Below are 14583 nucleotides of genomic sequence, written 5' to 3'. Positions count from 1 at the left end.
CACTGTTATTTTATTTCTTTCTCTAAATGATTATAGTTAATTTAGAAAAAACTTCATAATTTTTTAATAAATAAATTATAGAAAAAAAATTGACATGTAGACATTTTAAAAAATAAAAAAAATGCAATTTTTTTTTAATTATTTGTTTGTTAAATAAATTATAAAAATCAATTTAGCAGATATTAAATAATTTTTAGAATTTTTTTTAACAAATAAATTATGGCAAAAAAAATTGACATGTAAAAAATTAAAAAAATAAAAAATGTAATTTTTTAAAATCATTTTTTGGAACAAGTTTGTTTGTTAAAAAATTCATGTACCTGAAGTTCTGAACGTTTTTTTTTGAACGAAAATCAAAAAAAAAATTTTTTTGCTTTTGAGACTGAAAATGATTTTTCAGTTTCAAAATAAGTCAAAGAGCCCGGAAAATAGTATATTGGATTCTCAAAATACCAAAACTACCCCTTCAGCCACCCCTAAGACTTAGACATTTAAAAAAAAAATTCAACAAAAATAGTTCAAAGGGTCGTTTGAAGCTGCGATTTTTTCTAAACACTCCTTTTACACCCCCACAGACTACAAAAAATAATCAAGACAATAACTCCCCCGGAACTACCCTTCGACCGAATTATATTTGAAAATTTTCTTTCGAGAGCTCATTTTTTTGTAATGTAGATAACAAAATTTTGGAAAATCCAATAGTGCACGCCTCATAATCTTATTTTTCACAACAAAATTGATTAAAATAATATGTAAAAAACAAAATAATAAAAAACAGAAAATTCTGCTATCGTTTAGTGGCGCCGAAGCTCTAAGGTGAGGAAAAAAAATATTATAATGAAATGTATATATATATATACAAAAAAATCTACAGACATATATTAGTTTTTTATAAATAATAATTTAACGACAGTGAATTGAACGCTCATATTAATTAAGAAAATCCATTGTGTATTACTTTAGATAATAAAAAATTATTCCGGTACGATCATTTATTCGACCAATTTCCCTGCCACATACACTCATCCATACACGGACATCCAGAAAAGATTATGTTTAATGTTATTATTTACTATGTTAAACTAAAAAATTTTTATTGAAATATATTTTATGTGCCTGACAAATTATTTGACTTGATATAAGTGTGTTCATATTAACCTGTAAGTGCGATATAAATTACAAAAATAAATTTCAGTTTCAAGAAAACTGCTTTTTTTGAAATGTCGAGAGTAGAGCACAACCTCAACGCTTCGCTAATGAGGCGTGCAATACAATATTCTTAGTCGTTAAATTGCCGATCGAGTTCTGTACAAATTACATTTTTGTATAAGATGAAAGATCCAATTTCTTACACTGGCCTACTTATTGACACTTACAATTTTATTTCAGTTTAAAAATTAATCGCTTATTTCGACCTTGGAAATAACTGAAATTTTTTTCTATTGTTTACTGCTTGGTTATCTATGTTTTTCTCATACAAAAGCTGTTCAAATACTTCTTACAAGCTCGGCATTGATATTTCATATCATTAAGCACAGTGTATATTAATTCTTTGTTCGTAAAAGGATCGTAATCAAATTCTTCATTTTTCAACTTTTCTTCGTCGTCAGAGTTCACTTGGTCGTAACTTATGCATTTAAAGTGTAACCATCGGTTACATATGGTGCAAGTTTTTTTATTTTTCTCATCTGCATCTTCTTCTAGGCAAAATATGCACTTATTTTTCAAATTCTCTGAATTTTTCGTTATTGATTCAACAATGTCTTTTCTGAATACATCTGGATCAAAAGTACTATCCATATTTATATTCAATCCTACACACCGTATAAAATAACAAACATATATTGCTGAATTCCATTTATCATATATCTGCATGAACGGGTGATTCCTTTCATTTTTCATTGTCCATTCCTTGTCTTTTGCTAGTTTTAATGATGAATTGTCATTACACTCATTTGTGTACGTTATGAATAATTTCAAAACCCGTTTGACATCTGTTGTTCTTTCGTAAGGATCGATTAATTCTAAAGTGTTTTCTATTTTATCTATTACTAATAAACGCCAATGCGCCTTGTATCTATATGGCATCAGTATGACATCTGAAACACTTTTGTTAAGATCATAAATTTGTTCGCAATGAAGCTGTTCTCTTTTTCGTTTATCTTCTAAAGCTATACATCCTACGATTGTCGAAAAATAGCTTCGATTTTTCCAAAAATTAATATGCGTTAAAGTAAACATGTCTATTACTTCACCGTCGATCGTGCCTTTCAAGTAAATTGTTTCTCTATATTGATGTGCAGTTAATATATATTCCCTGCATATTTGAAACTCCTCGATTTTAGGTTTGTAATATGCGAGCTTAATATTTGCAGATCTTAAATTTATATAGTAAGTGACATCACTGATCGTTCCATTTTCTAACATTACTTCTTGGATTTTATTTGTCGCTTCTTGGATTGTACGTGTGTCTACTATACTATTACGATTTGGCTGAAGACTTTTATTGCTACCGACATTTGATGATTCTTTGATTTCCTTCGCTTTGGATTTCTTCGTTATTTTTTTTACTTTTTCTACTAATTTCTATTTTTTTATTTTCTATTTCTTGATCCGTCTGTGATGAGCCATCTGAGGAGCTACTATCCGTATCGTCATCAGAATTTTCTAAATTTTCTTTAATACGTTTCAATTTCCTTCCTGTAATATGACTGACTCTTCGTTTTTTTATATTTGTTTTCTGGTCATCTTTTATGGCTCTATCCCATTTTTCGGTGTCTAATGAATTCAATGTTGTCGTCCGGTATAACTCATAATTGTTGGAATTTATTTTTGATGCTGTTTGAGCATTTGCGAATCGGTCAGCAATCGGTCAGCAATAATGCGACCAAGAATACAAGTTTCATATGTATTAAGAATAAGAAATTATAGCACAATTTTTCTGTTAGAAAAAATAATAATTACCCTGAATATAAAAATATTGAGACAAAGAAAAAAGTAATGAAAAGTATTGGATTGACTAGAAAACTGATACTTTTCAATACTTTTTTCTATATCTCGATACTTTTTTTTTTATCAGGGTAAAGATGTACCTGATTGATAATACGGTCAGCAGTAATGCGACCAAGAATGTTATCCGTTCAATAATTTTTATGTAGTACAAAGATTTAAAAAACTAACAGTTTGATCTTTCTTTAAAATTTATTTAGATAAATTGCAGAAATACTATAAGTTCAGAATTCGGTCAGCAATAATGCGACCAAAAATACAAGTTTCATATGTATTAAGAAAAAGAAATTATAGCACAATTTATCTGGTAGAAAAAAAATAATTACCCTGAATAAAAAAAATATTGAGACAAAGAAAAAAGTATTGAAAAGTATTGTATTGACTAGAAAACTGATACTTTTCAATACTTTTTTCTATGTCTCGATACTTTTTTTTTATCAGGGTAAAGATGTACCTGATTGATAATTCGGTCAGCAGTAATGCGACTAAGAGTGTATTTTTCTTGATATAATTTATTTTAATATTTAGCAATAAACGTAACGATGAAATTTAAATCATTAACAATGATACGCAATGTAATTACGCAAATATACTATGTTTTCTTCGGTCAGCTGAAAAATAACCAAGATTGGGAAAAAAACATGAATATAACACTATAACAAAGTTATAAAACCATTGAGCACTTACCTTACGTAGAAACAAGTAGTACCTAAAAAAAATCTAAAATCGTTAGGAAATTTTAATCTTGGATAATAAAATCGTTCAAAATTTTCTATTAAGTCAATTTTTTAACATAACTAAAAATAGTATTCGGATATATTTCCGAGAAAAGAGTCGGAATAAATATAGATCGATAATAGATTAAAAAAAAAAGTAGGGTGGGACACTTGATAAAGGATATTAGAATGACAAGTAATGTTCGATCGATGCATATCGAACGAACAAAATAAATACTAATATCCTTTATTAAAAATATGGTGGCCTCCACGTGGCGTGTCCTGGGCAACGACCAAAGAACTACAGAACGAGAAATGCAAAAGGATTAAATAAAATTGCATGAATATAAAGCGCAAGAGTCTTGTAATTTGGAAAGTTCTAAATTCTTTGGCTCGGCTAACACCATCACATATTAACTAAATCTTCAGTAGAAGAAACCAACGTTAGTAAACCAGCTAATAGTTGCAAATCGGTCGCTTCCAGGAAAGTTAAGAGTCTAACAATTTTTGTCTAATGACGTAAAATAGTTGTCCGCGTAGTTCAAAAAATAGTAGCTTCAAACGACCTTTCAAACTATTTTTAAATCATTTTTTTCCAAATTCTTAAGTCTTTGGGGTGGGTCGAAGGGTAGTTCCGGGGGAGTTATTGCCTTGATTATTTTTTATATTCTGTGGGGGTGTAAAAGGAGTGTTTAGAAGGAGTCGCAGCTTCAAACGACCCTTGGAACTATTTTTTTTGAATTTTTCAAAAAATTTTTAAGTCTTTGGGGTGGCTCAAAGGGTAGTTCCGGGGGAGTTATTGTCTTGATTATTTTTTGTAGTCTGTGGGGGTGTAAAAGGAGTGTTTAGAAAAAATCGCAGCTTCAAACGACCCTTTGAACTATTTTTGTTGAATTTTTTTTTTAAATGTCTAAGTCTTAGGGGTGGCTGAAGGGGTAGTTTTGGTATTTTGAGAATCCAATATACTATTTTCCGGGCTCTTTGACTTATTTTGAAACTGAAAAATCATTTTCAGTCTCAAAAGCAAAAAAATTTTTTTTTTGATTTTCGTTCAAAAAAAAACGTTCAGAACTTCAGGTACATAAAAATTCTCTAATGACTTATAACTTTGATGACATTACTAAAATTTTAAAAATATCAAGTGACTGCTAACTTAAATGTCATAAAAAATAATTTTAAATTTAATTGACCTGTATTTCATAAAAGATAAATCATATTACTTACGATAAACGTAAATAAACGGACTGCCATTGACGAAAACATTTTCATTATTACATTATACCTAATATGCACAGAACATCACAGAAGATACATATACTCTCTCTACATTCTATAAAAAAATTAAAAAAAAAAAGGTAGGTTAAGTTACCTTACACTTAACATTGCAACAAGTTTGGGGTTTAGTTAATAGTGTTATCTTCAATAATGCTTTGAATAATAATTAAAGCTTATCCCTAAAAATTAAATTTATATCAAAATAAAAATGTCAATAAAATTTCATTTATATGATAAGTGTTTCAATATTTAAATCAAACAAATAAATTTTAAGAGTTGAAATTACATGTTTGTGTATCACAATGTCGAGATTTTATAAATAACATATTGACAGTTATTAAAAAAATTTTATTTATGACTTAAATAAATTAAAACTTCTAAGATATTTGTCTAAGCATTTGCTAGTTAAGTTAAAACTTTTTGATTAAAGTTTATTATAATTTTTATAATTTTCACGGTAAATAAAAGTAAAACAGTTGATAGGTTATTACCAAATATGAGTCGTAACATAAAAAGGACCCCGTTTTCGATATTCACCCAAAAACCCAATAAAAGAAAGCGAAAAGCCGATGAGGTAATTATTTTAATTTTATTACTGGTCTAAATTTATTAAAATTATTTATGACACTGAAATTGAGAGACATGATAATTTTTTAAAATTTATAAACAAATTATGGCATGAAAAATTTGTTTGAAAATTTTATTTTTAGCAGCTCTAAAAAATTATGATCTTGAATTTAACAGACATCTAATTTTTATAAAAATTAAAATATAATGAAAAAAATTCCACGTGTAGAAATAAAAAAAAATCAATGTAAATTTTTATAAATATTTTTTTATAATAATTTAATTGCTATAAATATTTAGAAAAATTTTTATATCTGTCAACTTTAGTGTGATTTTTAATTTCAATTTTAAAATTATTTACAATAAAATAAAAATAACTCATAAATTTTTTTCCAGGATATTTTCATGTGCGATGAAGTAATAGTTCTTGACGACGACGACGACGACGATGATGATCCAGTGATAATAACTGAAAGCATAAACAAAAAAACTGCAAATGAAGTACCTAAATCCTCAAACACTTCTTACAGCAATAATAGTGCGGGTCACAAGAAACCTAGCAATGGTGGTTATTTTAATTACAATTTCACCAATACCACTCGGGACAGAGGTACTGCGAGTGGAATGTCCAGATCTTCGAGCAGTCCTTTCAACTATGGAGTCAACAATAACAATAAAAGCTTCGAGCATTATTATAACTTGAAACTGAACGGCTATAAGTCAAGTTCCAGTGCAGCTAAACCAATGCCGAGTTTTTACAACTTTACATCTGCTAACAAATATAATTTCGACGGATATTATACCTTCAATCACAACACCAGTAACAGCAGTAGTTATAATAATAATAATAATAATAATAATAATAATAATAATAATAATAATAATAATAATAATAATAATAATAATAATAGTAATAGTAAACAAACAGACTACGGAGAGGACATGCCTACTATAGACCTAAATGACGATGACGACGAAGAGTCAGATGGTCTAGAGATTGATGACAATTTCATCAGCGAGATGGACGGTTTGTTCAATTTTGACAGCAGAAGTTCCAAGTCCACGGAAAAAAACCTTTACAGCAATTCAGGAAATGAGCCTGATTTCAATGGTTTTCATTTGATAAATGTTGAAAATGACAGTAAAGAAACCCGCGAGGTTCCCGAGTCTCCTGAGCAATCGAACGAAAGTGACAATAAAATAACTATTAAAAGCGTTAATGAAATTAATGAGTATTCTGAGTTAGTTGAACAAACAAGCGATTGTAGTGCTACTGATTTAAGCACTAAACAGAGCTTCAATGACAATAATAATGCAACAAATAGTACTGATAGTTTTCTTAATAAAAATGATAAAATTGAGAGTCACAGCAGCGATAAAGTTGATAATAATGTTAAAAAGGATAATGACCCTCCGACAAAATCTCCATTGAAGATACCTCATTACATGTAAGTATTTTTTATGCTTCTCATAAGAATTTAATACTTATAATTTGTATTTTTATTTTTAGAATATCAAAGAGAAAGAAGCAAGCTGACTTTTTGTATCAACAAAGAAAGTATGAACCTGCGTTACGAGAATATACTAAACTTATTGGTAAGTTCTATTGGTTGATTTTCAATTAATTAATGATAGTATCAATTAAGTATGGAAATTATTATAATGTATATATTTTTTTTTAATACAGAATACTGCCCGAAAAATCCAACGTTTCATAGTAATAGAGCAGCGTGTTACATGATGTTATCTCGTTTTGAGCTGGCTTTAGCTGATGCTAAATCATCGGTGTCTCTTGACCCACAATTTATTAAGGTATTTATGATAATAATATAAAACAGCAATTTTAAAGCTATTGAGTCTTGCTTCGAAGTAAGTAAAATAATATTATTTAATTATTGAATATAATAAATAAAATTGATAATTTAATCGATTTATTACTTAAAGGGATACGTACGTCTTACCAAATGTGCAATCATGGTTGGGAATGTAATAGAAGCTAAAACTGCGTTGACTAAATTGAAAGAATTGGATCCTACGAATGCAGTTGTTTTGACTGAGCAAAAGAAGTTTGATCAACTGTCGGAATTTTTAAAAAAAGCTGAAGATGCTGCCAAGAGAAAGAATTACAATGAGGTATATTATTATTATTATTTTTTTTTTAATTACAATTAAAAAAATTTTTATACTGAGTATTGACTAATTTAATTTTTCAGGCATTAGTAAACATACAAAAATGCTCGGAGATAAGTCTACACTGCACTGATTTTAAACTGAAGAAAGGAGATTATTTAATATTTTTAGAAAAGTTCAACGAAGCTGAAGCTGTAGCCAAGTAAGTATTTGTTTTTTTTTTTTTTTTTTTTTATTTAGTTAATTAATATGAAATGGAGTTACAATTTTTATTTGTTTTAGTGAAATACTGCTTTCGGATAGATTGAACATAGAAGCCAAATACATAAATGTGTATTGTTTGTATCAGAAAAATTCCGATTTAGGAATAGAAAAATTTAGGGAAATTCTTCGCTTAGTACCTGATCATCCCCAAGCTCAAAAAATTTATAAACACGCTAAGAAAGTTAATAGTAAGAAGAAAGAAGGAAATTTAGCTTTCAATAATAAGCTTTACTTTGCTGCTCATACTATTTATTCCGAGGCGATAGCTATGAACCCTTTGAGCCGTGAAGTTAGGATGCATTTATATAATAATTTATCCCAGTCGTCGTATAGGGTAATTATTTCTTTGACTTTAAAAAAGTTTTTAGTCATAATAATAATAATATTGATCATTAATTATTACAGTTACGTCAAATCGATAGAGCTATCAATGAAGCTACGCAAGCTTTAACTATTGATCCAAATTACATTAAAGCGTTAATGAGAAGAGCACAGTGTTACATCGAGAAAAGAGAATATGACGAGGCTGTGTACGATTTAACAAAAGCGTGTTCTCTTGACAATAGTATGGGTAATTATTATTTTTGTATCTATATTTAAAGAAAAAAATCTTGAAACAATTTGTTTTAAATACATAAATCAATTGAATTATTAATTTTTACAGATTGTCGATGTATGTTAGAATTGGCTAAAAAATTTTTAGCTGCAACCGAACAAGATTATTACGGAATTCTTGGCATCTCGAGAAATGCCAGCATAGAAGAAATTAAAAAGGCCTACAGGCAGTTGGCACGTCAATATCATCCAGGTAATTCTTTATTTAATTTAATACAACACAGTAATCATACATGACTCATACAAATTACTTTCTCATTAATCATTTCTTCTTATCTTCTAATACTATTAAATTTCAGATCGACATGCCACTGCATCACCCGAACAAAGAGCTAAGAGTGAAAGAAAATTCCAAAAAATTACTCAAGCTTTCCGACAACTACAAGCAAAATACGGGTTTTCATAGGAAAATAATTATTTATTTATTTAGGATTTTTTTTTACAATTATTTATAAATATTTGTAACTTCTTTAATAAATTTTTTGTGTAAAAATTCAAGTTTAATACGTAATTAAAACGTGTTTAAACTTATTAGCTATTATATATTTTTTTATTATATAAAAGTATTAATAAAATAATAAGATATTCACACACGTCTTTCTTACACGTTTAAAATTAGATGTAAGATATTTGATTTATAATTCAGTATTGTATTCTATCATAGAATTTCTGTGTGAGAGTATTCTGAGCCTATACTCCTAGATATACTTTGTTAATTAGAACTTGCATCTTTTATTAGAGCACTTGACGATTTTGTATGTTTATGATTTGAAATGCGCATTGTAAAAAAGTTATTTAAATATAAAATTGAAAATTTTTTTTAAATTGTTTACACTTATTCCCAACAGTACAAAAAAAAATTTTTTTTATTAAATTTCAATTATTATAATTTATTATTTAATGGCTGTGAAGTCGAAGCTTATTGCGATCATCCAAAAAAATTTTAAATAATATTTATTATATACTTTTTTTTCCTTCATTTAAAAATTAATAAATTATTTGATTTCCACGTTTTATTTTTTTTTTTTTTTTTAATCAGCTCTAAGAATAAATTCCAAGAATGCAAATCAATATTAAATACATAATTTGTAAGTACATAAGTTGTAAGTATGTAAACAATCACCGCCAACAAAGTATCAAATTTAATATATACCTTAATACTTATCCTTCAATATACATGTAACTAAAATTAGCAGATATTTTATAATTTTAAAAATTCATTCGGTAAAAATACTAAAAAAAAAAAATAGCATTTATAGTTTTTAGAAATTTCTTCCTGAAGAATTTTTTTTTTATAATTTATTTGTTAAAAATAACCCTAAAAAATTGTCAAATGTCTGTTACTTTAAGTTTCTTGATTTACAAATAAATATTTTACTTACAAATTATTTCATCTTGCAAACAAACACTACATGACTATCAACAAATGTCTTACAATTTTTGAGATTTTTATAACAATTAAATTACTGTGAAAAAAATTTAATAAAATAATTCCACATGAAGAAATTAAAAAAAATTGTAAGTGCGAACTTTAAAAGGTATTTTTTTTTTTTTTATAATTCACTTGATGATCCAAAAATTAGAAGACAATTAGCAATTTTTTATTTATTTATTTATTTTTTTTCATTAATTAAATAACCAAAAAAAAAATATTAAAAAAATTTTTATAATAATTAATTTCAATAATGAATACATTATTTCTAATTTTTAAGACCTTTAGATCAAAAAAATTTTTAATTCTTACTCCAAGTAGAACATTTTTTCCTTGGAAAAAAAAAAAAAAAAAAAAAGTGCCACTAATGGAGTCTTTTACCTTACTTTGTTCAATAAAAAAAAACATTATGAAAATTTTAAGATGTCGGATAATTTGATTTTCTTAATAATTTGTTGTAAAAATTAAAAAAATTGTCAGATATCTGCTGATTAAAGTGTCATGGCCACATACATACATACATACTATTGGAAGAACATGACATTAAAATAGAAGAGTAGGGGGTTCCCTCAAAGACTATCGTCGTCAGTTTTCACTAGATCGCATTTCGTGCCGGTAGATGCGGCAAGTTCGAACTTAAAATTATTACGCGTAACATATCATCATATATATCATCGAGCCGAGTGTGATTGTTTTGTTATGTGTCGGTGCTGCTGAGTTAACATAAAATTGTTATGTATTATGAGATTAACCGAGTCTAGAACAAACGACAGTTGATTTTTTATCGTCCATTATACCTACTGCATAAGTATACAAGTACATATTTAAATTTACCTATATTTCTTACTTAATACATACCTTTTGGTAATTCGTCCTTGTGTTAGCTTGATAATTAAAAATATTAAAAAAAAAGCCGAAATTTAATTTTAAAATCTATAAAACACTGAAGTTGACAGAATTAAAAATTTTTTGGAATTTTACAGTAATTAAATTATAAAAAAAAAATTTTATTAAAAAGTTTCATATGTAAAAATTAATGACACTGAAGTTAGCAGGCGTCTAAAAATTTTTGATTATTTTTATTAATTAAATTAGAACTCAAAAGATATTTATAAAAAATTACACTCATAGTTTTTCAAATTTTTTACATGTGACAATTTTTTTTAAAATTTTTTAAGTGAAATTTTTCCAAAAAAAAAAAAAAAAATTTCTAAAAATTTTGAAATGTCGGCTAACTTTATTTTCATAAAAATTACAAGTGAAAATTTTTAGAAGCATTTTTTTATTGTAAATTGATTTGTTAAAAAAATTTTTAAAATTAACAGCTGACTGCTAACTTCATTGTTATAATTTTAGAGATGTTCGGAGTCGGAAGCTTTTTTGGTGGAATCGGACACAGGTGTTACGATCAAGAAGAATTCGAGGAGTATATTATCTCCCAGTATGGCAAATTTCAATATTCTCCAAGAAGAAAATTAAAAAAAACAAGAAACCGTGCGTCGAATAATGGCGGAGGTGCCAGTGGAACTAACTCTCCAGCTGATTGTGAAGAAAAAGTGTTTTCAGCTACTGACAAGCATCAGCAGAAAAAAGAAATGATGGTGTGCTTCAACTGCGGATTGCGTTGGCATAAAATGCATCAATGTCCCGCTGAAGGTAAAGTTTGCTTAAAATGCGGTGAAAAGAATCATTTTGCTCGAATTTGCAGAACTTCTGGTGAAAAAACGCCACTTGCCAGCGAGGCTATGAAGAAAGACACTGCAGCAAACAACCACCAGGGTTTGAAACCCAAAAAAATGAAAGAAAATATTAAAGGAACTGATTCGTCGACTAAAGTTGAGAAAAATAAAAAGGATCAGGCTAATTTTAATGTTCTAAAAGAAACTAATGTAAAATTTCCAAAGAAAAATGATAATAGTGATACTGATAATGATAATAGTAGTGATAAGAGTAATAATGTTAGAACAGCGCCTAAGGTTTCTAAATCTGATCCGGTAACAAAAACAAAGCTGACAACTGAAAATGTACCTCTGAATGTGAAGAGTAACGTGCAGTCACCATCAGCAGCTATTAAAATTGAAGAAGAAAAAAAAGAAAGGTATATAACTCACTGATAAAAAAATTAACTTGACTCAAGAGCCAAAAATTTTGAAGAAAATGATTTTCTTGTTTCAAAAATTTATTATTTTAGCTCAAGAAAATTATTTTCTTCAAAATGATATTTTTGATTCAAAATTTTATCAGTGTATAAAAATACAATGTTTTATTTTTTTATTTTTACACTTATATAATAATTTATTAATTTTTAATTTAGAATGATGAAGGAGAAAAAGGACGAGGCTAATATTTTATATAAACAAAAAAAGTACAAATTAGCGTTATCTCAATACACAAGACTTATTGGTAAGTTTTAATTCTATTGTAAGAGTAATAATAATAATAATTATTACTAGTTTGTTTAATAACTTTGTTATAGAACTTTGTCCAACATCGGAATTGAACTATGGAAATCGTGCAGCTTGTTATATTATGATGGAACGGTATGAAGATGGTTTGGCTGATGCAAAAAGATCTGTTGAGTTGAATTCAACTTTTGTCAGAGTATGTACTTACGCTTTATTAATTTTTTTTTTTTTAATTTAAATAATATTCATTTTTTTTTTTTTTTTTTAGGGGCATGAAAGGGCAATCCGATGCTTAATTGAGCTGGGTAATATCACCGAAGCCGGTACTTGGGTGAAAAAACTCGAATCTGTTGATCCAAAGAACGAGCGATTAAGTGTCGAAAAGGAAAAAATTAATAATACCACTCGATACTTGAATAAAATTGATAAGTTGTCGTCAGAAAAAAAATATGCTGAGGTATCTGTGATATAAATTATGTTTATGGCTAGTTACAGATGATTTTATTATGCTAATTATTTTTATAGGCTGTCAAGTACTTGGACAAGTTGATAGCCGTAAGCTCGCAGTATGTGAGTTACAAAATGAGAAAAGCTGAATTTTGGGTACTTTTGGAAAAATATAAAGAAGCTGAACCACTAATCAAGTAAATTAATTTTTTTTTAATTTATGTATATAAGTATAGTAATTTTTAATTAATTAATTAATTAAATTAATTTATAAACAGTGACATACTTAAGCGCAATCAATCAAATCTTGATGTTGTGTATTTACTCGGCCGCTGTCTATATTATTTGGACACTGAGCGAGCTATTCCACAATTAAAGGAAGTTTTTCGCTTAGTACCCGATCATTCGGATGGCTTAAAGTTATACAAGGTAATTAATTAAATTTATTTTTACAATTAAATTACCTAGTTAGTATAATTAATTAATTCTTTGTTTTTTACAGAACGCTAAAGCACTGATTGATAAAAAAAATGAAGGGAATAACGCTTTCATCCATAGGAAATACAGTAAAGCGCACAAAATATATTCTGAGGCTTTGCAAATCGATCCGAGTAATCAGAGAATGATGATGAAGCTCTATTACAATCTAGCACAAGCTTCTTACAAGGTTTTCATTTATCAATTCTCTATAAATTAGTAACATTTGTGGTTTTAGTATTTTATTTTATTTTATTTATTTTTTTTTTGTCATCAGCTAGATGAAATCTCAAAATCTATTGAAGAATGTACGAAAGCTCTAGCCATAGATCCGAATTTTTACAAAGCTTTATTGCGAAGAGGACAGAATTACGTGGAAACTTGCGATTACGAAGAAGCTGTCGCTGATTTTACTAAAGCAGTAAATATTGAATCGAGCTCTGGTAAATAATTTTATTTTTAATTGACAATTTATTTTTTTTTTTTAAATTATTAAATTGATGTTTTAATATTTTAGAAGCGCGTAAATTATTGGATGAGGCCAAAAAATTACTCGCTAAAGCTAAGAACGATTATCATGGAATATTAGGAGTTAAAAAAAACGCTTCGATGGATGACATTAAAAAAGCTTATCATGAAAAAGCTAAACTACATCATCCCGGTATTTTTTTTTTTTTACTATTACAGTTATTGTCAATAATTATTATTATTAATATTTAAATAAAATCTTAACTAAATATTTTTTTTTCAAGATCGTCATTCAAGTGGATCTCTTGAAGAAAAAGTAAACAACGAGAAGAAGTTCAAAGAAATTACTCGGGCTTACAGATCGCTTACTAATGGGTATGTTCAATTGTTAATAATTGTGATAAAAATATTCCAGTTAATTTAAAAATAAAACAGTTTTTTTTCGTAGTTCTAATCCTAAGAAATATAAGCCTGATAGTGATGTCGATGACAACGATGATGAGGAACCTTGGGAGTGTCCTTTCGATGAAAATCTTATGAAATTTATGTTTTCTGATATGAACAAAAGGAGATTCCGTTTCTACTAATCTTAACTTTTTCATTTTTTTAGTTATAATCATCAGTTGAAGTTATTTCTTAAATATCAGTTTAATTTAAATATGTAAGAAAAAATAACAAGCCAAAATTAGGTAATAACAATAAATATAATGTTTATTACGTTTACATAACTGTAATTTTGGTGATAATAAAAAGACTATAATACAACAGAGAGTGATGA

The 14583-nt window shown here is 27.4% G+C and overlaps 2 protein-coding genes across 3 annotated transcripts; both read left to right on the top strand.

Moving 5' to 3' along the window:
- Positions 1-5114: 5114 nt before the first annotated feature.
- On the top strand, positions 5115-9165 carry LOC141526088 (dnaJ homolog subfamily C member 7-like). Its single transcript, XM_074240860.1, has 10 exons — positions 5115-5574; positions 5964-7015; positions 7078-7163; positions 7255-7379; positions 7512-7700; positions 7781-7899; positions 7980-8295; positions 8367-8532; positions 8626-8769; positions 8876-9165. The coding sequence occupies exons 1-10, from the start codon at positions 5497-5499 to the stop codon at positions 8980-8982; spliced, it is 2382 nt and encodes a 793-aa protein (XP_074096961.1). The 5' UTR covers positions 5115-5496; the 3' UTR covers positions 8983-9165.
- A 1442-nt stretch (positions 9166-10607) lies between these two features.
- LOC141526259 (dnaJ homolog subfamily C member 7-like) lies at positions 10608-14570 on the top strand. Of its 2 annotated transcripts, none has more exons than XM_074241165.1 (12): positions 10608-10824; positions 11365-12106; positions 12323-12411; positions 12485-12609; positions 12682-12870; positions 12939-13057; positions 13139-13289; positions 13363-13527; positions 13615-13780; positions 13855-13998; positions 14090-14180; positions 14241-14358. In XM_074241165.1, the coding sequence occupies exons 2-12, from the start codon at positions 11367-11369 to the stop codon at positions 14251-14253; spliced, it is 1992 nt and encodes a 663-aa protein (XP_074097266.1). In that variant the 5' UTR covers positions 10608-10824; positions 11365-11366; the 3' UTR covers positions 14254-14358. The 2 variants fall into 2 exon arrangements, with proteins under 2 accessions (XP_074097266.1, XP_074097265.1); XM_074241164.1 differs by having other exon boundaries at positions 10609-10824; positions 14254-14570.
- The last annotated feature ends 13 nt before the right edge of the window (positions 14571-14583 follow it).

This window comes from Cotesia typhae, unplaced genomic scaffold, assembly GCF_013202065.1.
Source record: "Cotesia typhae breed Kobodo isofemale line unplaced genomic scaffold, CoteBio_Ctyphae contig_33, whole genome shotgun sequence".
Lineage (NCBI taxonomy): Eukaryota > Metazoa > Arthropoda > Insecta > Hymenoptera > Braconidae > Cotesia > Cotesia typhae.
This window is presented reverse-complemented; position numbering and strand designations above follow the sequence as displayed.

Coding starts and splice junctions, on each gene's coding strand:
- LOC141526259 (XM_074241164.1), top strand. CDS start 11,367: ATGTTCGGAGTCGGAAGCTTTTTTGGTGGAATCGGACACAGGTGTTAC. Junction 13,058..13,138: donor GAAGCTGAACCACTAATCAA/GTAAATTAATTT, acceptor ATTTATAAACAG/TGACATACTTAAGCGCAATC. Junction 13,290..13,362: donor ATGGCTTAAAGTTATACAAG/GTAATTAATTAA, acceptor TGTTTTTTACAG/AACGCTAAAGCACTGATTGA.
- LOC141526088 (XM_074240860.1), top strand. CDS start 5,497: ATGAGTCGTAACATAAAAAGGACCCCGTTTTCGATATTCACCCAAAAA. Junction 7,164..7,254: donor AGAATATACTAAACTTATTG/GTAAGTTCTATT, acceptor TTTTTAATACAG/AATACTGCCCGAAAAATCCA. Junction 8,770..8,875: donor GGCACGTCAATATCATCCAG/GTAATTCTTTAT, acceptor ATTAAATTTCAG/ATCGACATGCCACTGCATCA.